The 24,975-nt window shown below is 32.3% G+C and overlaps 1 protein-coding gene across 3 annotated transcripts in view; it reads left to right on the top strand.

Moving 5' to 3' along the window:
- LOC143238372 (uncharacterized) overlaps positions 1–24,975 on the top strand; it is a 45,623-nt gene that overhangs the window by 17,969 nt on the left and 2,679 nt on the right. For 2 of the 3 annotated variants that reach the window (XM_076478527.1, XM_076478543.1), the window contains exons 6-23: positions 939–1,067; positions 1,538–1,666; positions 4,300–4,422; positions 6,935–7,087; positions 9,413–9,559; positions 10,526–10,657; positions 12,325–12,449; positions 14,315–14,367; positions 15,828–15,979; positions 18,098–18,271; positions 18,627–18,770; positions 18,958–19,030; positions 19,343–19,410; positions 20,136–20,214; positions 20,833–20,902; positions 21,104–21,304; positions 24,224–24,334; positions 24,835–24,921. In XM_076478527.1, coding sequence (XP_076334642.1) covers positions 939–1,067; positions 1,538–1,666; positions 4,300–4,422; positions 6,935–7,087; positions 9,413–9,559; positions 10,526–10,657; positions 12,325–12,449; positions 14,315–14,367; positions 15,828–15,979; positions 18,098–18,271; positions 18,627–18,770; positions 18,958–19,030; positions 19,343–19,410; positions 20,136–20,214; positions 20,833–20,902; positions 21,104–21,304; positions 24,224–24,334; positions 24,835–24,921 — 2,150 coding nt within the window. The remainder of the gene's footprint in view (positions 1–938; positions 1,068–1,537; positions 1,667–4,299; positions 4,423–6,934; positions 7,088–9,412; positions 9,560–10,525; positions 10,658–12,324; positions 12,450–14,314; positions 14,368–15,827; positions 15,980–18,097; positions 18,272–18,626; positions 18,771–18,957; positions 19,031–19,342; positions 19,411–20,135; positions 20,215–20,832; positions 20,903–21,103; positions 21,305–24,223; positions 24,335–24,834; positions 24,922–24,975) is intronic. The other variant, XM_076478533.1, reaches the window with a different exon arrangement.

Here is a 24,975-nt window from a genome sequence, read left to right on the forward strand (position 1 = left end):
TGTATCTAAATCACCTGAACTGTTGAAAACAGGACTGTTTATCAGTGATTCTAGGATGCTGACGTGGACTTAAAGAACCTGACCTGTTGATAATGGGACTGTTTATCAGTGATTCTAGGATGCTAACGTGGACTTAAAGAACCTGACCTGTTGATAATGGGACTGTTTATCAGTGATTCTAGGATGCTGACGTGGACTTAAAGAACCTGACCTGTTGATAATAGGACTGTTTATCAGGGATTATATATCTTTGAGGTGTACAAAAAGAACCTCACTTGTTTATTATAGGACTGTTTATCAGTGATTCTAAAACGTTGATGTCTACATAATAATAATGGTCTGTTTATAATAGGACTGTTTATCAGTGATTCTAGAACGTTGTTGTCTACATAAAGAACCTGACTTGTTCATAATAGGACTGTTTTAGTCATTCTAGGACGTTGATGTGTAGATAAAGAAACTGACTGGTTGATAATAGGATTCTGTAATAGTGATTTTAGAACCTTGACGTGTTCATAAAGAACCTGACTTGTTGGTAATAGATCTTTTTGTCAGGAATTACGTAATGGTGACGTGTACATAAAGAACCTAACTTGTTGAGAACAGTAGTATTTATCTGGGATTACTTAGCGTTGATGTGGGCATAAAGAACCTGACTTGTTCATTTCAGAATTGTTTATTTTCTACTAACACAGCAAACTGAAACTAATTTTGAAAATCTAGTTTTTAAACTGTACCTGAAATTGACAATATAAACAGATATATCCAGAGTTATTTATAAAGAATAGTCGATGTTAATGTGAAGGCTGAAATTCTTATCGTTTCTTTACTTACAGTAATGTTTGTTTATTGTAATCTTACAGTAATGTTTGTTTATTGTAATCTTACAGTAATGTTTGTTTATTGTAATCTTACAGTAATGTTTCGAATTATTTTAGCTATAAATCCTTGTGAGAATAAAACAATCTGCTCAGAAAACGAGGAATGTTTTTATGATGTTAACTACCCTAGTGGATCTTGTCGTTGTAAACGTGGATACGAAAAAAATGAACATAACATCTGTACCTGTGAGTATTTTAATTTTGTCATGCTTGTATTTCACTGTTGTAAACTGCAAGTAGGAGCTGGGAAGTTTCATAATGGAACAATTATCTTAATGTATACAAGTTGAAATATTTACTGTCTTACAACGACTACGTGGTTCAAATATAGGATATTAATTGTATAATAACAATTTTGTTAACATGCTTACAGATGTAGTGTTTTGTATTGATTAAGTGTCAATGTTGTGTTATATAGGGATTTGATTGCTAACCAAGCTTAAATATTGGTGATTTCATCAGTAGCAATAGAGATTCACTATTTTAAATTGACGTCACTATTAACAGGCTTATAAATATAGTATATCATTATCATGTTCGAATTAAAAATAATAAAAATATAAGCGCTCTTGTGATGTTTATACAAAATATTTGTTAAATACCAGGTGTGACTTCTTATCTCTGATTTCTGTTTAATTTATGGCTATCAATCTTAGTTGTCTTATGTGACTCTGGGAACAACACATGTAGTGAATTCCAAAAATGTTCAGAGGCGGATAACACCGATATGTATAGTTGTGTCTGTATTCCTCCATTCTCCCTGGATGCCAATAAAACTTCATGTGGTAAGTATGTGCTATTTTGTGATCAGGTTATGTGTGAACACGTGAAACTTCATGGGGCTAATATATGTTATTTTGTGATCAGGTTGTGTGTGAAGCAATACAAATTCATGTGGTAAGTGTAAGTTATTTTGTGATCATGTTGTGTGTGAAGCAATACAAATTCATGTGGTAAGTGTAAGTTATTTTATGATCAGGTTTTGTGTGAAGCAATACAAATTCATGTGGTAAGTGTATGTTATTTTGTGATCAGGTTTTGTGTGAAGCAATACAAATTCATGTGGTAAGTGTATGTTATTTTGTGATCAGGTTTTGTGTGAAGCAATACAAATTCATGTGGTAAGTGTAAGTTATTTTGTGATCAGGTTGTGTGTGAAGCAATACAAATTCATGTGGTAAGTGTATTTTATTTTTGTGATCAGGTTGTGTGTGAAGCAATACAAATTCATGTGGTAAGTGTATGTTATTTTGTGATCATGTAGTGTGTGAAGCAATACAAATTCATGTGGTAAGTGTATGTTATTTTGTGATCAGGTTTTGTGTGAAGCAATACAAATTCATGTGGTAAGTGTATGTTATTTTGTGACCATGTTGTGTGTGAAGCAATACAAATTCATGTGGTAAGTGTATGTTATTTTGTGACCATGTTGTGTGTGAAGCAATACAAATTCATGTGGTAAGTGTATGTTATTTTGTGATCATGTTGTGTGTGAAGCAATACAAATTCATGTGGTAAGTGTGTGTTATTTTGTGACCATGTTGTGTGTGAAGCAATACAAATTCATGTGGTAAGTGTATGTTATTTTGTGACCATGTTGTGTGTGAAGCAATACAAATTCATGTGGTAAGTGTATGTTATTTTGTGATCATGTTGTGTGTGAAGCAATACAAATTCATGTGGTAAGTGTATGTTATTTTGTGATCAGGTTACTTAAAAACACTTAGTTGAATTATATCTGGCTTTATTTGTAAAGTCATATGTACTAACTTATTACTTATTTGGATACTATAATATTACGTTAATACTCAATATTTAGAAGAAGTCTTGTCATGGTTGTCGTTGAAGTGTCAACGTTTTCTAAATGTGTTAACATTATAAAGAATTTGTTTTAAATGCCATGTCATAATATTTAATGTTTGAGACTAGTTTGTCAGTTTTACATCACCCTTACGATTGGGACATGGTCTAGCGATGTGCTTTATACTTCATATTGGATAACTTATGTGGTATTGTGGTAAATGGATATCACTCTCTTTTACTGAGTAGTGACATTAAATATTGTCACGTGACTAAAATCAACCAGTCTTAATTCGATCTAACTGCCACTTGCCAAAAGTTTCAAACGAAACTACCCTAGAGATTCTTCAGAGTTATTAAAGATGACACGTGGGATGTAATAGTTAGGTTATTATCGGTGACATTTTCTCTTGTTTTTATGACTGAAACTGAAATAGTATTTAACGTCAGATAAAATTTTGCTATTGGTAATGATAACTATTCATTAACTATTTAACTAGTTCATGACTTTATAAAAGAAAATAGTATGAAAGGCGAAGTGTTGGTTGAAACAAAGAGCATGAAACATGATATTAGTGTAATTAGGCCACATACACGTTTATATAATAAATTTGATAAAACAGATAAAACTTTGAAGTTCACAAAAGATAGTATTTACTACACTAATATATTTATGTGATGTAACTCAAAACGTTTGTCAGTGGGAAAGCTAAATAGGGTGTCTGTGACCTAAATATCACGGATTTCGGAACCAGAACTTCCACGTTGTAAGCCCTCAGACTTAGCGCTGTGTCATTTTGGTGGTGTAACTAAAACTGACTGTAACATATCTACAGCTAGGTTTATTTATAAATAGTACTTGAGACGTAACAAACGTTGATATTAGAGGAAAGGAAAATCCCTTTACACCGACAGCGTATATAAAAACATTTTTTCAAGTCTTCTTGTTAAAGAAACGGGAAATAATTTCCCTACTTTGAAATATTATTCAATGATCATTCACCAGTTGACCAACAAAGATTGTTTATTATAGTTGTAATCAGCCTGTCTACTAATTGTTTGACCAGAACTTGTTGTAGCTCAGAGCAAAACAATGGTTATCACTGGAAAGAGAGACCCAGCTTTTATAGTTAGGACTATGTAAAACAGTTTAATAGAATGATCAAAATTATAATAAACCCTTAAGGGTGATCGGATACGAAACTGATTTGTAATGTTATATAAATCCACACTGGTTCTTTTAGCCAGAGGTCCTAGTTTTAAACAACGATCTCTTTATCACCTAAAGGTTAATAAGGTTGGAAAAAGTAATTTTCTTGATTCCTAAAGAGTATACGTTATAATTGTGATTACAAAGGTTACTTACTTTAATTGTGATTACAAAGATTACTTACTTTAATTGTGATTACAAAGGTTATTTACTTTAATTGTGATCACAAAGGTTACTTACTTTAATTGTGATTACAAAGGTTACTTACTTTAATTGTGATTACAAATGTTACTTACTTGTTAATGAACGAGCTCGTGGAGTTAACATTAAATAACTGTTCCTGTGTTTCAGACTATTTAAAACTGGTTTAAACATGACACTCACTTCGATCTTTCATTAATCGAACAGTTCCAGAACATGAAGTAACTTGTCCTAACAAGTGTGGAAATGGAGGAGAATGTGTAATATTTAAAGAAAAGGAGACTTGTATTTGTAAGAAAGGCTACGAAGAGGAAGATGGAACATGTGTAGGTAGGTTTGTCTGCTCTGTGTTAAATATACATCAAATACTCAGTAACAAAGAATACCAAACAGTTTGGTTTTAACATTCAAGCTTCATCACAAATAAGAAGACAATGTCGGGTTTCTACCCCCCTGACAGACACGGGATTACTTCCGTCGTTATGAGACAAACCGTTTCAGGATCGGAGTTGTCAGTGTACGACATTAAGAATCACGATAAGTCTGTACTTGATGAAGATTGTTAGATATTGAGTTAGAACTAAAATACTATACTTGATAAAGTTATTTAGATATAAAGTTAGCACAAAAATACGTGTTCTATACTTGATAAAGTTGTTTAGATATAAAGTTAGCACTAAGATACGTATTATATACCTGATAAAGTTGGTTGGATACAGAGTTAACACTAAGGTACGTGTTCTATACTTGATAATCTTGGTTAGATATAAATTAGAACCAAGTTTCCTGTTATATAGTTCATAAAGTTGGTTGGATATAAAGATAGTACTAAGGTACGTGTTTCATACGTGATAAAGTTGGTTGGATATAAAGATAGTACTAAGGTACGTGTTTCATACGTGATAAAGTTGGTTGGATATAAAGATAGTACTAAGGTACGTGTTTCATACGTGATAAAGTTGGTTGGATATAAAGATGGTACTAAGATGTTTCATATGAAAGTTGGTTGGATATAAAGATAAGATACGTGTTTCATACGTGATACGTATACAGTTTTACGTCTTTTATACTTGATGAAGTTGGTTAGATATACAGTTAGCACTAAGTTACGTCTTTTATACTTGATGAAGTTGGTTGAATATACAAATAGCACTAAGGTACGTGTTACATATTTCATGAAGCTGTTTTGATATAGAGTAAGCCCTGAGGTACGTGTTCTACACGTGATAATGTTTACTAGATATGAAGTTAGCACTAAGGTACCATTTCTATACTTGATGAAGTTGGTTAAATATAAAGTTCATACTAAGTTATGTCTTGTTTACTTGATAAATATTGTTAGATATACAGTTAGCCCAAAGGTATGTGTTCTTTACTGCACAAAATTGGTTAGATATAATGTTAGCACTAAGGCAGTCTTCTGTACTTGATAAAGTTGGTTAGATATAATGTTAGCACTAAGGCAGTCTTCTGTACTTGATAAAGTTGGTTAGATATAATGTTAGCACTAAGGCAGTCTTCTGTACTTGATAAAGTTGGTTAGATATAATGTTAGCACTAAGGCAGTCTTCTATACTTGATAAAGTTGGTTATATATAATGTTAGCACTAAGGCAGTCTTCTGTACTTTATAAAGTTGGCTAGATATAATGTTAGCACTAAGGCAGTCTTCTATACTTGATAAAGTTGGTTAGATATAATGTTAGCACTAAGGCAGTCTTCTGTACTTGATAAAGTTGGTTAGATATAATGTTAGCACTAATGTTCGTGTTCTCTACTTGATGGAGTTGGCTAGATATAATGTTAGCACTAAGGCAGTCTTCTGTACTTGATAAAGCTGGTTAGATATAATGTTAGCACTAAGGCAGTCTTCTATACTTGATAAAGTTGGTTATATATAATGTTAGCACTAAGGCAGTCTTCTGTACTTGATAAAGTTGGCTAGATATAATGTTAGCACTAAGGCAGTCTTCTGTACTTGATAAAGTTGGCTAGATATAATGCTAGCACTAAGGCAGTCTTCTATACTTGATAAAGTTGGTTAGATATAATGTTAGCACTAAGGCAGTCTTCTGTACTTGATAAAGTTGGTTGGATATAAACTTAGCACTAATGTTCGTGTTCTCTACTTGATAAAGTTGGTTAGATATAAACTTAGCACTAATGTTCGTGTTCTCTACTTGATGGAGTTGACTAGATATAGAGCTAGCACAAAGGTACGTGTTCTATCCCTGATAAAGTTAGTGAGATACAGAATTAAGACTAAGGTACGTGTTCTATAGTTGATAAATTTCGTGAAGTATAGAGTTAGCACTAAGGTACGTGTTACATACTTGATAAAATAGGTTACATGTGTAGTTAGAACTAACGTACTTGTTATATATTTGATAAAGTTGGTTAGATATAGAGCTAGCACTAAAGTACCTGTTCTATACTTGATAAAGTTTATACAGTTAGCACTAAGGTTTGTGTTCTATGCTTGTTAAGGTTTGTTATATATAATGTTTTTGTCTCTGTTTTTGTATTGTGAAAGTTTTCCATGTTTTCACTAATTAGCCTAAGGGTTTCGATATCAGCTATAATTTTATGATATAACTTTGATACTCTAGTTTTAAACCACATTGTTTTATAAGATATGAAAACATCATTCTTATAGTTACGTGGAGAAATATTGTTTTAAAAGAAACATAACAAGAATATTCATGATCTATTATTATTTGTTGTTTTGATTTTTCATTATTATTATTTTTTCAACTTAATATATTAATAGGTTTAGTGTACACTTCAGGATATTTAAATGTTTCCAATATAGTATATGTAAAATGAAACTATGTCAATTTTAGAATATTGTCAAAGTAAGAAATGGAAAGAGAATCCATCATCGACAGCCATTTGCCCTACTGGAAAGTGTAAGCTAGCAGGTGAAGGTAAAATAAAGTGTTTGTGTGAGCCCTCAAGTAAGTGGGAAGAAACTGATGATGAAATGTCATGCAGATGTGAGTGGTTTTGTTTGATATATAAACATTAAAGTTAGAAGTATGTGTTCTTATATAATTTATCTCAGTTCTCAAAGTGTGTTGATATTTTTATTTCTTTGGGTAACTTGCCTCATTTCAGTTCTATCTGTATCCATTTTTTAATGTGTGATGAGCGGTAAAACATGAAGAGATGAAATTTTTTAAAATGGCCAAAATCACTAAAACTGATATCACATATGAAACAATACTTTAAATAGCTTACATGTATTTATTCAAGAAATGTTTGAAACATTCAATATTTAGTGTGACCTCCACGGGCTGTGGCACAGTCCTGATACCGATTTGGCACACTTCAAATCAGTCTACCGATGTTATCTTGGGGTATGGCAGCCCACTTGTCTACCAGGGCTTGTCGGAGTTCTTTTACATTCTAAGGAGGGTGCTGGCGTTCACTAACATGCCTCGACAACATATCCCAACAATGTTGAACTGGATTTAAATCTGGAGATCTGGTGAGCCACTCAAAAGTCTCTATTCCTTTCTGGTCAAGGAAGTCCATACACAATCTGGCAACGTGGGCTCGCGCGTTAACTTGCATGAAAATGAACCCATAGCCGACAGAACCGACAAAAGGCCTCACAATGGGTTCCAGAATTTCGTCTCTGTATCGTCGTGTGTTCAGAGCACACTTATCGAGTACGAGTAAGTCCGTGCGGACACTCAAGCATATGTCTGCCCAGACCATTACAGAACCTTCTCCGTAAGCGTCGACATGCACAAAGTTACAGGCGGAAAATCGCTTTTCTCGGTGTCTCCACACTCTCACACGTCCATCATCACGAGTCACAGTGAACCTGCTCTCGTCTGTCCACAGCATGGTGGCCCATTGACGAAGTTCCCAGTCCAGGTGCTGACGAGTAAACTTGCGAACTGTTTGGGTCAACAGACGGGTTTCAGTGGAATGCTGAAGGCCATTTCGCAATGACCGAGTCATAGCTAACCTGTCCCGCAGAGCGGTAATCACGATGTAGTGGTCCTCTTTGGCTGTTATTCAGCGATTAAGGCCTTGACCTGGTCTCCTGCTATAAGAGCTCCTTTCCTGCTAGCATCGCCAAAGTCGATTGATGAAACTGTCGTGACATACCGACGAGCTTTGCCCACCCTCCTTTGGGCCTGGCCATCCTCCAGCATCTGGACCACCCTGGCCACCTCGTTCTCTGTCAGATGGTGCCTGACTGCTTGAGTACACAAGATGAAGGTACACACTGACAAAACGAGCTGCGAAAGATCCATATTGGTGTTTGTTTCGAGAATTAATCAAAAATGCATAGTTTCACGTAACAACCTTATACAGGGTACCTTGTGTTATATTATCCTTGAGTGAGGTGAGTTTCGTTTGAGTTGCTTCAAACTTCACTCGCAAGCTTACAAAATACACTTCTGGACGAATGGATATGTTTTTCATACATAAGTTTAGTTACGACAGAAACATACTGAAATATGTATTTGTTCCTTTAATTTTTTTAAGCAGTGTATTTAGAATAATAACGTTTTCACTTATAAACTAGGGGCTATTTCTAATATATATATAGAAATCAAATTTTGGATAAATAGTTTGTGAAGCCCCTATTGTTTTGTAATTTTGTCTTTAATTTTCAGCCTCAAAACTTACAATCTTGTTTTAATATTTTACTTTGATTTTCAACGCTATTGTTTACTATCAGGTGTCTTAACTTGTGTCAAAACGTATTGTACAACATAAAGAACAAACATTAAAAAGAACGATAGTTTTGAGGGTCACTATAGTTCTGTCTACTGTCACTAGGTGATCTACTCTGTTCTTTAATTGTGATATTACTGCACATTGAGACTTTGTGCAACAAAAATCAAGATGCTTAGAAAGAATCCTTTGTTTGACCACAAGTTCAAACACCTACGTTGACCTTACGTATATTATGTTTATAGTTCTGTCTACTGTCTCTAGGGGGTCTACTTTGGTCTTTAATTGTGATATTACTCCACATTGTGACCTCTTGGTAACAAAGATCAAGATGCTTAGAAAGAATGCTGTGTTTGATCACAAGCTCAAACACCTACGTTGACCTCACGTATATTATGTTTATAGTTCTGTCTACTGTCTCTAGGGGGTCTACTTTGGTCTTTAATTGTGATATTACTCCACATTGTGACCTCTTGGTAACAAAAATCAAGATGCTTAGAAAGAATCCTTTGTTTGACCACAAGTTCAAACACTTTCGTTGACTTTACGTATATTGAGTTTATAGTTCTGTCTACTGTCTCTAAATGGTTTTCTCCATTCTTTGATTGTTATATGTTCCACAGTGAAATCTCTATGTAACAAAGGACAAGATGGTCAGAAGGAATGTTCAGCTCTTAACGCTGAATGTGAACTTGGCCAAAACTATGAAAAAGGTTACCAGTGTCGCTGTCCGAAAGGGACGAAAGTGGACTCATCCGGGCATTGTAAATGTGAGTTTATTAAATAAGTCGTTAGTTAGGTTCTTCCATACACCTCTGTACGAATTGTGTCTCTTTTGGAACACAATAATTGTTACATTACTCTGGAACCAATTTTATGTAATTTACAATCGAACGTTGTTTTAAATGGAGTAGGAGATAATTTGTAGGTTATAAAGTAAAAACGTCCTAATAACATCTCCAACAAGTAGGTGATGTGAATTAGGTTAAATAGTTATTTATTATTAACATAAAGTATAAAGTTTTTTATGTACCAGATTAGATTATCTAAACGTTATCGATGTCTACTCTTTATCGCCTAATTTATTCACTTCTTTGTACAAAGAATAATGATGAAATCATTATTATATCACGTTGTGTCTATCCAATCTGATATTATGAAAAATCAATATTATATCACGTTGTGTCTATCCAATCTGATATTATGAAACGTATGTTTTAATCAGCACTTAATTATCAAATTGTGTCTATCCAATCTGATATTATGAAATGTATGTTTTAATCAGCACTTAACTATCAAATTGTGTCTATCCAATCTGATATTATGAAATGTATGTTTTAATCAGCACTTAATTATCAAATTGTGTCTATCCAATCTGATATTATGAAATGTATGTTTTAATCAGCACTTAATTATCAAATTGTGTCTATCCAATCTGATATTATAAAATGTATGTTTTAATCAGCACTTAATTTTCAGATTGTGTTTATCCAATCTGATATTATGAAATGTATGTTTTAATCAGCACTTAATTATCAAATTGTGTCTATCCAATCTGATATTATGAAATGTATGTTTTAATCAGCACTTAATTATCAAATTGTGTCTATCCAATCTGATATTATAAAATGTATGTTTTAATCAGCACTTAATTTTCAGATTGTGTCTATCCAATCTGATATTATGAAATGCATGTTTTAATCAGTACTTAAGTATTCATTCTTTCTTTTATGCAGCGCTGTGTGATTTTGAAGAGCATAAGCAACCGTGCAAGAAACACTATGCAGATTGTGTTGTGTTGAATGGTATAGCAACATGTCAGTGTAAGCCATCTTTCCTGGACTACAATGGGAAACTTTGTAAATATGGTAAGAACACTTTCCCTCTGTCAGGATCACTTTATTATAAATACGTTATGTATAGTTCAACTCTATAATATTATGATCACATTATTATAAACATGGTAAGTATAATTTATCTCTATCAGGATCACTTTATCATAAAAGTGGTACGTATTGTTCATAGTCTATATATGGTAATATGTTTTCTCTCTACCAGGGTTACTTTTATTGTAAATGCCATAAGTATAATTTCTGTCTATAAGGATTAGTTTACAGGAAACATGGTAAATATAATTTATCTGTATCAGGATCACTTCAATGGTGTCCCTCTTTATTAGCTATTCACAGAAAACAGCTAATTTCTTATGAACTATGTTTGTCATTTTACATTATTCTTGTTTTAAAACTCTAAGAACATTCTATTACGTATCCTTTGTTCTCATCATATAATATCAAAATGTAATTATTCAACTATACTATCATGTTCTATAAAGGTTGTTCTGCTTCTGAGACAATTAACTCTATAATGTATTTAATAAAATAGTAATAAAACTTGTGTTGGTTATCCTAGAGACTCTGACAGATTTATAGATTTAGTTTTGATCAAGTTAACCTATTCAGTAATATAGAGAATTAGCAAAAAACGTGCTCCGCCCCTCGAATTTGTGGGACAATAACATTGTTCGTTAAATTCCAATATTCGATCATACATGAGTAATCAAAACTTGGCAGCGTGTGCTAACAAATATCGGCTTTCATTCTTTAATCTTTCAAAATGGTATGTACACTTAACCCCTTCTATAATTTTGGAGGGTATGTACACATAACCCCTTCTATAATTTTGAAGGGTATGTACACATAACCCCTTCTATAATTTTGAAGGGTATGTACACATAACCCCTTCTATAATTTTGAAGGGTATATACACATAACCCCTTCTATAATTTTGTAGGGTATGTACACATAACCTCTCCTATGTACACATAACCCCTTCTATAATTTTGTAGGGTATGTACACATAACCTCTCCTATGTACACATAACCCCTTCTACAATTTTGAAGGGTATGTACACATAACCCCTTCTATAATTTTGAAGGGTATATACACATAACCCCTTCTATAATTTTGTAGGGTATGTACACATAACCCCTTCTATAATTTTGTAGGGTATGTACACATAACCTCTCCTATGTACACATAACCCCTTCTATAATTTTGAAGGGTATGTACACATAACCTCTCCTATGTACACATAACCCCTTCTATAATTTTGTAGGGTATGTACACATAACCTCTCCTATGTACACATAACCCCTTCTATAATTTTGAAGGGTATGTACACATAACCCCTTCTATAATTTTGAAGGATATGTACACATAACCTCTTCTATAATTTTGAAGGATATGTACACATAACCCCTTCTATAATTTTGAAGGTTATGTACAGATAACCCCTTCTATAATTTTGAAGGGTATGTACACATAACCCCTTCTATAATTTTGAAGAGTATGTACAGATAACCCCTTCTATAATTTTGAAGGGTATGTACAGATAACCCCTTCTGTAATTTTGAAAGGTATGTTTTTACAGCTAACGTTTCGTGTTCTATTTCCTTTTTTATTAGCTGTCTTATTCTTCTGAATCCCACATAGTTTGTACTATTTTAAAACTGTTGTCTGCATCTTTTTACAGCTAACGTTTCGTATGCTATATCTCTATTTCTTCCGAGTCTCAAGCCTACGAGAGTTAAACGAGAAGCTGGTTTCTCCGATCCTGAGATTCACATTTCGAACCTCAAGAAAGACGTGGATGATGCAGTAAGAAAGTGACTTATGGCTTATTCACAGTGAATATATTGAGGTTCTATAGAGATAAGAGCAGAAATTCTGGGTGATGGACAGTGGTTATCCATACCTGTCCCAGTTTTCATGAGTTTATTTTTACTTATTATTCTTGTCAGATAAACAAAATGTGTGTAGTAAGTAAAGGTAAAAGGTGCAGATTACGTTAGAATGTCTTTATTCTACAATTATAAAACTTCCCATTAAGTCAAAAATATTCTGTTGTTAAGGAAATTCTCGCAAACAAACATAACTTTATATACGATACTTAGAAGAGAGAATATTGAACAACATGCAATTATTACACAAAACACCTTCTGTACAATATAGGATTGGGGAACCAACACCTTCTGTACAATATAGGATTAGGTAACCAACACCTTCTGTACAATATAGGATTAGGTAACCAACACCTTCTGTACAATATAGGATTAGGTAACCAACACCTTCTGTACAATATAGGATTAGGGAACCAACACCTTCTGTACAATATAGGATCAGGGAACCAACACCTCCTGTACAATATAGGATTAGGGAACCAACACCTTCTGAACAATATAGGATTAGGTAACCAACACCTTCTGTACAATATAGGATTAGGGAACCAACACCTTCTGAACAATATAGGATTAGGTAACCAACACCTCCTGTACAATATAGGATTAGGTAATCAACACCTTCTGTACAATATAGGATTAGATAACCAACACCTTCTGTACAATATAAAATTAGGGAACCAACACCTTATGTACAATATAAAATTAGGTAACCAACACCTTCTGTACAATATAGGATTAGGTAACCAACACCTTCTGTACAATATAGGATTAGGTAACCAACACCTTCTGTACAATATAGGATTAGGTAACCAACACCTTCTGTACAGTATAGGATTAGGTAACCAATACCTTCTGTACAATATAGATTAGGGAACCAATACCTTCTGTACAATATAGATTAGGGAACCAATACCTTCTGTAGAATATAGGATTAGGGAACTCACGAATAAAGAACTAGTTGAGTAACCTAACCTAACTTGACTATCGTAAGAAAATCTAAACACCTTTTTGTGCAATGAAGAAAATTTAACGACATACATTGTTTAAGATTTTTGTTCATGTTATAAAAAATATTTGAAAATAATTATTATTGTTATTTCTTTCGTTGTAAAATCACTATAGCAAACATTTTGCTGATAAGGAGAGAACAATGTTTCGACCTTTCTAGATAATCTTCAGGTCATCATAACCTGGAAAGATCAAAACGTTGTTCTCTCCTTGTCAATAAAAGTGCTAATACCCATACCAGCAGTTCTGAGATACATTTTCAATTCAAGTGGGTTTCTCATCATCAAAAATATTTGTTACTTTCACTGGCAACATCCAACAATATGATGTACCAAGTTTCCTCCTGCTTAATAATGTTACGTTTTCTCTTAGTAAAGATAACCTAGTCTTGCTGATAAACGTTATGTATCAGTTTGTTTCCTCTGCCACCTATATTTAATCTACCTCACCTTTTCTTTTTAATGTAACTTTATTTCTTTATATACGTTAAAGTATTTTGTAGCTTTGTAGCTGCAAACTCTTTGTAGCTTCCAACAGAACACAGTATGGGATAGAAACGTCTCACATACACATTTTTAACTACATGGTTCTAGTTTTACTGTTGTTGTGAAAATAAACTTTCATTTTACCTACCTACGTATCTGTAAGATTCATATTGCAAAATTAATACAACTTATGAATAGCATTTGAACATTTACAATATAGATATTTCGATAAATTCCATTGTCTCTTTACTATCAACATTTATCTGGTGTTTCTTATTTCTACTGACAGATGAAAATCCAGTATGGTGAGAATTTTGTTAGTGCAACAATCCTTAATATCGAGTAAGTATAAACAATCTTTTTACCCAATACATGGAATGTACGCATTTAACTCTCAATAAAATATACATCTAAGGGAATTTTTACCACCAAGTTTTGTTCAAGATGTCAAGGAAAAGTAGAATACTAAGCTTAATCAACCGAAAAAGCACCCGTGTCAAAGTAGTTATGATATAGTTGAGATGAGAAATTCTATGGAGGTTTTAAAATAACATATGGTAGACTCAAACAGACAATATGATAACATGTTTTTAAAACTGTCAGATAGACTGTAAGTAGCAAAAATAATGCCTTCTACTATCTATAAACCCCTATCAACAGTAGTAGTGATTTTGACTGTCTCCTGCAGTCTGTAAACCCTATCAACAGTAGTAGTGATTTTGACTGTCTCCTGCTGTCTGTAAACCCTATCAACAGTAGTAGTAATGTGGACTGTCTCCTGTTGTTTGTAAACCCTATCAACAGTAGTAGTCATGTAGACTTCTGCTGTCTGTAAACCTTCTTAATAATTATGAGGACTTACAGATAACAGAAGACAGTTTAGAGTACAGTAACTGTTGAGTGGGGTTACAGATAACAGAAAACAGTTTAGAGTACAGTAACTGTTGAGTGGGGTTACAGATAACAGAAAACAGTTTAGAGTACAGTAACTGTTGAGTGGGGTTACAGATAACAGAAGACAGTTTAGAGTACAGTAACTGTTGAGTGGGGTTACAGATAACAGGAAACAGTACACATTACCATTACTGTTGACTTCAGATAGCAATAATATAGTCTACATAACTACGTCTGTTGAAGAGGTTAGAGATGACAAGAGACAGTCCATATTATGGTAGTTTCTAATTGAAATGTTTATATGTGATAAGCTATTGAGACAACAAAACCAGTGAACTATCAATTCATTAATAAAACAAGTCTTACAGTCAGTTAAATAATAACATAAAAAACAGTTTCCAGAAGAGCTCTTAATATATAAATGAATATTGTTAGGTTGATTCGATATGGTAAAGCTCACCACTAGCTTCTTAAATAATGAGGCATTTAAATGATTAGAATCTTTTGTTTATTTGATTAATATTGAAATGCTTTCAAATAATCTAGACTGTTTGATTAAGCTAGATATATCTTTAGTTTCGATTAGTTTACCTGTTTACTAGTGACACAATCTGTAGGCTCATTATCTTAAAAATTAGGTTTTCATATCCATGGTAGGCAGAGCAGAGAAAATCTGTCGAGTACCTCTGTGCTTAATGTTAAACAACAGCAGGTATTAGTTCATCATTCTGAAGTGTAACTAGACTAGGTGTTTCTTTTGTTATTGTGTGTAGGAATATTTTTAATGAAAACAAACCTCTAAACATATAGGTTTTGTGGATAAAGTGAAATACTGTTTTAAAGATATATTTGTTTTATCATTATCTTTCATTTACTTAATTCTTTGTCTTACTGTGATTTACTCACAGCAGTAACTCTAGGGTCGACTTCTCATTGAATTTCAAAAAGGAAGAGAAACAACTGGACAGGATTAAATCAAACGACTCATGTTTACATCTTAATGACAAAGAGTGCATCCTTCCTCCAAACCTAACTGTTTTGAAGCAGAGCATTACTGATTGTAAGTGAATTAGCTTAATAAAAGACAACTTAGACAGACGTTTTGACATTTATACACACAATTAGAACTTACAACTTCAACAACGTCATATGTTTCAAAACTGTTAGTTCACTGTCATCATTTCTCAGTCTTAAGATGCTGTCCTGGTGTTCACTTTAGAGAATGAGATATAATTAAAGTCATTATCTGACTAAATAGAGTAAATATCAAACCTTATCTCTCACATCTTGCGACAAGTTGACACACGTTACCTTCTTAATACTGGATATAGTTTTAGAAAGATCTTCTGATTTTTACCGTAGAAATTAGTTTAGAAATTCATCAAACCAGCAGTAAAATTACCAGACTATCCTTATCATAGTAATATAAGTTTATAACATTATCTGAACCAGTGTAACTGTTCATATCATAGTAATATAAGTTTATAATATTATCTGAACCAGTGTAACTGTTCTTATCATAGTAATATAAGTTTGTAACATTATCTGAACAAGTGTAACTGTCCTTATCATAGTAATATAAGTTTATAACATTATCTGAACCAGTGTAACTGTTTGTATCATAGTTATATAAGTTTATAAGATTATCTGAACCAGTGTAACTGTCCTTATCATAGTAATATAAGTTTATAACATTATCTGAACCAGTGTAACTGTCCTTATCATAGTAATATAAGTTTATAACATTATCTGAACCAGTGTAACTGTTCTTATCATAGAAATATAAGTTTATAACATTATCTGAACCAGTGTAACTGTCCTTATCATAGTAATATAAGTTTATAACATTATCTGAACCAGTGTAACTGTTCATATCATAGTAATATAAGTTTATAATATTATCTGAACCAGTGTAACTGTTCTTATCATAGTAATATAAGTTTGTAACATTATCTGAACAAGTGTAACTGTACTTATCATAGTAATATAAGTTTATAACATTATCTGAACCAGTGTAACTGTCCTTATCATAGTAATATAAGTTTATAACATTATCTGAACCAGTGTAACTGTTCATATCATAGTAATATAAGTTTATAACATTATTTAAACCAGTGTAACTATCCTTATCATAGTAATATAAGTTTATATCATTATCTGAACCAGTGTAACTGTCCTTATCATAGTAATATACGTTTATAGCATTATCTGAACCAGTGTAACTGTCCTTATCATAGTAATATAAGTTTATAACATTATCTGAACCAGTGTAACTGTTCTTATCATAGTAATATAAGTTTATAACATTATCTGAACCAGTGTAACTGTTCTTATCATAGTAATATAAGTTTATAATATTATCTGAACCAGTGTAACTGTTCTTATCATAGTAATATAAGTTTATAACATTATCTGAACCAGTGTAACTGTTCTTATCATAGTAATATAAGTTTATAACATTATCTGAACCAGTGTAACTGTTCTTATCATAGTAATATAAGTTTATAACATTATCTGAACCAGTGTAACTGTTCTTATCATAGTAATATAAGTTTATAACATTATCTGAACCAGTGTAACTGTCCTTATCATAGTAATATAAGTTTATAGCATTATCTGAACCAGTGTAACTGTCCTTATCATAGTAATATAAGTTTATAACATTATCTGAACCAGTGTAACTGTTCATATCATAGTAATATAAGTTTATAACATTATCTGAACCAGTGTAACTGTTCTTATCATAGTAATATAAGTTTATAACATTATCTGAACCAGTGTAACTGTTCTTATCATAGTAATATAAGTTTATAACATTATCTGAACCAGTGTAACTGTTCTTATCATAGTAATATAAGTTTATAACATTATCTGAACCAGTGTAACTGTCCTTATCATAGTAATATAAGTTTATAGCATTATCTGAACCAGTGTAACTGTCCTTATCATAGTAATATAAGTTTATAACATTATCTGAACCAGTGTAACTGTTCATATCATAGTAATATAAGTTTATAACATTATCTGAACCAGTGTAACTGTCCTTATCATAGTAATATAAGTTTATAACATTATCTAACATTAACTGTTCTCATAATTATAACATATGTTACCAGAACAAGACTGACTCTTCTCACTATGTAATGACATCAGTTTTTTGATTGTTGTTTTTTTACAGTTAACGCAACTATAGTTGACCAGTGCAAATATCCTGAAATGTACTGTTATGATTTAACTGTATGTAGCAGAAATCCAAACAAACTGGGATTTAGCTGTAGTTGTGTCAGTGGATATGAAGCTGTTGACATTGTTCCACTTTCAACTCCCGAAGTAGAAATACAGATTTGTAAAGGTATGCATAGTTTGAACATGGTTACACGACTTAAAAGTCCATATGGTGGGTTGTCATTATCATTATATCTGCAATGTTTGCGAAGCAAAAGTAAAAAAAATACACAAATTTGCATTGGTATATTGTCCTTTGGTATGTATTCTGTATGTTTCAAACTTTGTTATTTCTAGAAAGACACAAGTAGAGCAAGAATGTAAAATAAAGATAGTTCTATAAACATTGAGCAAGACATGTATAGACATATTATTTTACTTTTCTTACCTTAAGAGTTGTAAAATTTTCATTTCACATTTGTAGCTATTCTTGACGGTAATAATTCATAGAATTAACGTGGTTTAAATTTCATTTTCTCTAGACATAGATGAATGTAATTTTGAAGGACAATGTCAACCAAACGGCACGGAATGCGTCAACATACCAGGAGATTTTCTTTGTCAGTGTAAAACAGGTTTCAAGAAGAAAAATGAATCGTCAGATATAAAGAGAGATGGGTGTATAGGTAAAATATTAGAACGTTTTTCATAAATGAAAGATTCATAACCAAAAAGTATTTGGACTTTATTGTCAAGAAAATTATGTTTATGTAACAGAATTAGAACATATAGCATCTATAATGTAGTAGTAAATTGGGTTCTGTGTTTCAGTAACAACTATCAATGTTCTCAGAACGTATTTTATATTTCCAGGTGTTTGTGACGGTGATCCGTGTGGTAGTAATGGAAACTGTAGTGTGAAAGGATCAAATGCTTATACTTGTAGGTCAGTCGTTCCTGGTTTATTAGAATTAATAATTGTTATAATGTGGAATTATCCTGGTAAACAAAGTTATTAGGTAATCGGTATATTACCTTGAATCTTGGGTATTATGCTCCGTAAGGTTCTTCCAAAAATGATCATGGTAACCGGGGTGTCATATCAGATAAGCATATCTTCCGATTGCTTCTTTTTACGAATGTAACTTATAATTTGTGTTGTTGTTTTTTGGTTACTGCAGTAGTTTATATGACAATCTTCAGGTGAATTGTTTCACATTTAAAATTATATATTTTTTTATCTTGTTCTTTCTTTCAGTTGTGAAGATGGATATTTTGGAGAACATTGTGAACAAAGTATTTCAGTAATAAAACCTGAAGATACAGGTAATAGACATTAACTCTTGATTTCAAACTGATACAGTTACAAACCTTTCGTTTTCTCTTTAACTCTCGAAGTTGTAACGTTTGATCATTACAAGATAACAAATATATTTAACGATTATGTTTCTTATTTACATACAACTTATTATAAAGTTCTTCTATTTTGTTTTGCTGCTAAGCAGAGAAATATACATTGGACTATCTGAGCCATGCTCATCGCAAATATCGAAATCAGAATTTTAACGTTATAAGCCCACGTGGTTAGAAATTATACTACTAAATTTTGATGAGCTGAACATATGGTACTTTTTGAGAAAAGGACAGTGAAATGAGTTAAATTTATGAAAGAATGAGAAAAAATAAAATCATTAAGTATTATTTAAAATTCCGTTTAAATTATAGAATGCGTAAACTAATGCTTAACAATCTGTTTAACATAGATAAGTAAGTAGTGTTTAACTATCTATTTTATAAAGCTGGTAAACTAGTGATTATTAATCTATTTGGCACATACAGATCGTGAACTAATGGTTAATAACCTGATTAGCTTAAAACATTAACTATTAGTTAAAATTATATTTAACTGAAAGTATATTTTATTCTCTTCAGTTTTTAGATTAATTGTTTTAATTGTATTTAAAATCATGTTTTCCTAATATACAATTTTGTGTATATTGCATGACTTTACTAATTCTTACTATTAATAAAGTAAAATTACTAACCACCAGATGTTACAGTCCTTATTGTACTTGTTGTGGTGCTTGGCTGTGTTCTATTCCTCGCTTTAATATTCCTCATCACTTCCAGGTAATATATAATATTACTTTTTTTATAAAATATGATAACATGAAGAATTTAGTTATGAACATATATGAAGGTACGAGAAATATCCAGTTCTCTAACAAAATAATTACACTATTGTAACCTAAATACACTACCATCCTGGAACTCTCTACTTCATAGATTTGTGTAGTTTTTTAAGTAACTTTAAATACCTAGATCATTGGGTTTAAGTTATGTCTTTGTAGTGAATAGTTTGTCTCTAAGAACATAAGATTTAAAAAAGCTGACATAGTAATAGTGTTTTCAAACATTTCAACATCTCTAACAAGTTAAGTTTAAAATAAGCTGATTTTACGTTTGTTAGTTGAAGTTCATATCACTTATAATTTGATAAAACATGTCCAGAAGAAATTCTGAAAGCCTTACCGTATCCCGCTGTTACTGATGTCAGTATGGTAAGTGTATAATCGTTAAAAACTCTTAACTATTTGAACAGTTAAAATCACGCCTGAAGATTTTGTTATTCATTGAAATGAAAAGTTGTTTAAGATTAAGTTATTCCGATTGTGAATAAATAATATTTTCTTATCTTCGTGTGTTTAATACACAAATCAAGTTACAATCCAGTTATATATTTCTCAGACTTAAGAAGCGACTAAGAAGGAACGATCTTCCAAACAGAGAACCACAATTGGCTGATGACAGCCTACACGTTAGTATCTGAATTTATTATGTGTTCCTTTTATTTTAAACTCGTCTTAACTGTGCTTCTGAAATAAACTGTTTTTGATATCAAGAAACTTAGTATCGCTTATTAATTCTTCTTTCAAGTCAGCCATCATATTAGAAGATGATCACGAGACAATAATATTCGTGTTTTGTCATTTTATATTTTGAACAACCATCTCTACAGGAAAGAAGAACTGAAACCAGTCCACTACCAACGCATGTTTCCAACTGGAATTTACGGTCTCGGGATCCATCTCATCCAATACCGAACGATTCCCTTACACCGTTTCAGGACTTAGAATCATGTCGAGACATTGATCATAATGAAGTGCCACCTTTACACTTCGCCGGAGTTCGTGGACAATCTAATCCTCTCTTTGTCAAGGTAAATAAAGTACAGTTGGATTATTGAAGTAAAGAAATAAAACTCGCGCTCTCATCAGTTAAGGGTTTTGTTTGTTTCGTTTTTTGAATTTCACACAAAGCTACTCGAGGGCTATCTGCGCTAGCCGTCCCTAATTTTGCAGTGTAAGACTAAAGGGAAGGCAGCTAGTCATCACCACCCACCGCCAACTCTTGGGCTACTCTTTTACCAACGAATAGTGGGATTGACCGTAACTTTATAACGCCCCCACGACTGAAAGGGTGAGCATGTTTGGCGCGAAACCCGCGACCCTCAGATTACGAATCGCACACCTCAACACGCTTGACCATGCTGGGCCAAGTTAAGGGTATCTACTTAAAAACTGTTTCACGGTTATTTATTTTCAGGTTTTACTTTGAAAGAAATAACAAGCGAATGAAAACAAGTGAAGTTTTTTTATAATAACATTAACTGACAACATATCTAATAATAATAAATCATAACTGATAAGTTTATATTTCTGATAATAATTATAAGTCATAATGACACTTCCTGTTTAGTAATTATAATTTCTAATGCTGATTTTCTGATAATGATAATGAAAATAGGTGATAATGGTGAAATGACTTTCTATTTAACAATAACGATAAATAATCATTTCCTCTCTGATAATAAGTGATATTATCACTATAATATTCCTTTCTCACTGAAAATAGTCCCCATTGACTCGCGGATAAATGTGTAAGTTTATGATACTTAAAATCTGTAGTGAGTACAACACAGATAACTAGTTATGCAGATTTGTGCTCAGCAAACAAACATCCCTGATAATAATAAAAATTGATAGTATCTGTCTCCCTCTGATAATAATAATAACGTATAGTGTCAGTCCCCTCAGGTAATAATAATTAATAATGTTAGTCGTCCTCTGATAATAATAACTAATAATCTGTCCCCTCGGATAATAATAATAACGTATACTGTCAGACCCCTCAGATAATAATAATAACTTATAGTGTCAGTCCCCCTCTGATAACAATAATAACGTATAGTGTCAGCCCCCTTCTGATAATAATAATAACTTATAGTGTCAATCCCCTTCTGATAATAATAATAACTTATAGTGTCAGTCCCCTCAAATAATAATAATTAATAGTGTTAGTCATCCTCAGATAATAATAATTAATAGTGTTAGTCATCCTCTGATAATACTAATTAATGGTGTTAGTCATCCTCTGATAATAATAATTAATAGTGTTAGTCACCCTCAGATAATAATAATTAATAGTGTTAGTCATCCTCTGATAATACTAATTAATAGTGTTAGTCATCCTCTGATAATAATAATTAATAGTGTTAGTCATCCTCTGATAATAATAATTAATAGTGTTACTCATCCTCTGATAATAATAATTAATAATGTTAGTCATCCTCTGATAATAATAATAATTAATAGTGTCAGACCCCTCTGGTGACAATAAGTGATAGTAGCAAATATACCAAACAAACGTGCAGAAGTAGTTCAAAATTATTCTCAAAACATGTAACATTTAAACATATTAATTATTAGGAAGGATACCACCTTTTTATCTGCAAAGAGACATACCCGTGAATAAAAAGGGTACGTCTTCCTATTTATCTGTATACAGACTTATGCACGATTAAAACAGTTTATAATGCTCAAAACCTTGTTTTGTTATCCGTGGTGGTTACATTAAAAAGAGCCCTTAGCATTTAATAACAAACAATCCAACATGGAAACTCAATATTACTTACAAAAAAGCAAACCAGTGGTATTATTGGATATAAGAGACAGTTTAGTTGAAAACTTATTGTTTTGTTTATTTAGTGATTTAATATTTTATGGTCGTTTAGTTTTCGTAACAAGACTGTTATGACTAGTTTCGTTACGTAACTATGTACAAGTCGTACTTTGTCCATGCAGTTTTGATGTTGTTGACGCCATCATACTTGGGGCTTCTACGTTTTTCTCGTTACGTGAACCTATATTTATAGATTGTTCCGTCGCGAGTTGTAGATTACGTGCAGATACAGAGTGCATGTAAGAAGTTAAACGCTAACTTAGTAAGAAAGTAAAACAGTAAGTTAGTGAAAGTAAATATGATAAAATAAAGGTAAAGTTTGTGATTGTCGGGTAAGTCGTAACAGACAAAACTTAAGTGAGTTTCACAGTAACAACAGAGATTAACCAGAATAACTGGTTCTATGGTAATTGATCTAGTGTGTGTGTGTGTGTGTGTGTGTGTGCTTTTTGGCGAAAATGGTAATTATTGAAAGCTCTAGATCCAACTGTGATAACCAATAGTGTATTTTTTCTTCTACATACGTTTAACTCAGTTTGAATATATTATTTCTAAACGAGTGGGTTATGCGCTATTTATTTGTCATTGAAATTTACCGCCAACAAGCCACTGACACTTACTGTTAAAGAATCAGGTCCTTATACAAAATCCGAGGGTCGCGGGTTCGAATCCTCGTCACACCAAACATGCTCGCCCTTTCAGCCGTGGGGTGTTATAATGTGATGGTCAATCCCACTATTCGTTGGTAAAAGAATAGCCCAAGAGTTAGCGGTGGGTGGTGATGACTAGCTGTCTTACACTGCTAAATTAGGGACGGCTAGCACATATAGTCCTCGAGTAGCTTTGTGTGAAATTCAAAAAACAAAACAAACAGTTCTATATTGCCTTAATAATTTGCAAGCACGCTTAGCTTATAACGTAATATTCTGTCCTCAGTTCTTATATTTTCTGGACCTGTTTAGCTGTTAACTAACCATAGTTTTAACTGACATATCAGAGGGTTTGAGATAATTATGGTATGATATGACAGCACACTCCGTGATAATGTATTATATATGTTTTAAAATCAACAAAACAGTGTTCTAAACAACCAGTATTCCCACGTCTTCTGTAACAGGACAGTTTACAAACAGAAGCTGATGATCACGTGGAACTTATGATTCCTGAGGTGGATTATGATGATTCTGTAACCTTAGGTCCCACCGCAACTGACATTAGAAACATACTGGTAAATATTATTGAACACGTATGAATAAATCTTATCTTTTTATATAATATACATTATCGTATTTTGAACATCTCTTTTTTAATGTTTCTTTCAATGTTTTATTATTTTAATTGCAATAACTGAGAAACTGTACATACAAACCAGTCCTTATCCAGTATGTTATCTCTACAAGTCATATTTTTATGACCAACCTCAAAAGTTGAATCATAAATACTTGCTGTTGTTGTAAGTAAGTTTAAAATATTATATCTAACCAGTTAACTTAAGATGTATTTTAAACTAGCAGAATTCAAATGATTTGTGTCATGAAGCCCTGTAATAAGTGTAGTGGTACTTTTTGTTTGCTTCAACTTCGTGTTGTAAGTAACGTCTTATTTCTCTCAGACTATTGCTTTATTCCGTACGGTATTGGTTTACATACAAATATATCTTAAATATAGTGGGCTTTTCCTACATATTTTTATGTTTCTAAATGTATTTGGTCATATAATTCTTTGTAGCCTTTTGGATCCTATCCATGTGAGCCCATACCTGATTATCTGGACTCAGACGACAGCAACACCTACAGTCAAAGAGGTTGTTGTTCAGTAAGTTAAATTATTGTGATATTATTACGCTAGAAGAAAATTAAAAACATGAAC

Source organism: Tachypleus tridentatus, chromosome 2 (assembly GCF_004210375.1).
Source record: "Tachypleus tridentatus isolate NWPU-2018 chromosome 2, ASM421037v1, whole genome shotgun sequence".
Taxonomy (NCBI): domain Eukaryota; kingdom Metazoa; phylum Arthropoda; class Merostomata; order Xiphosura; family Limulidae; genus Tachypleus; species Tachypleus tridentatus.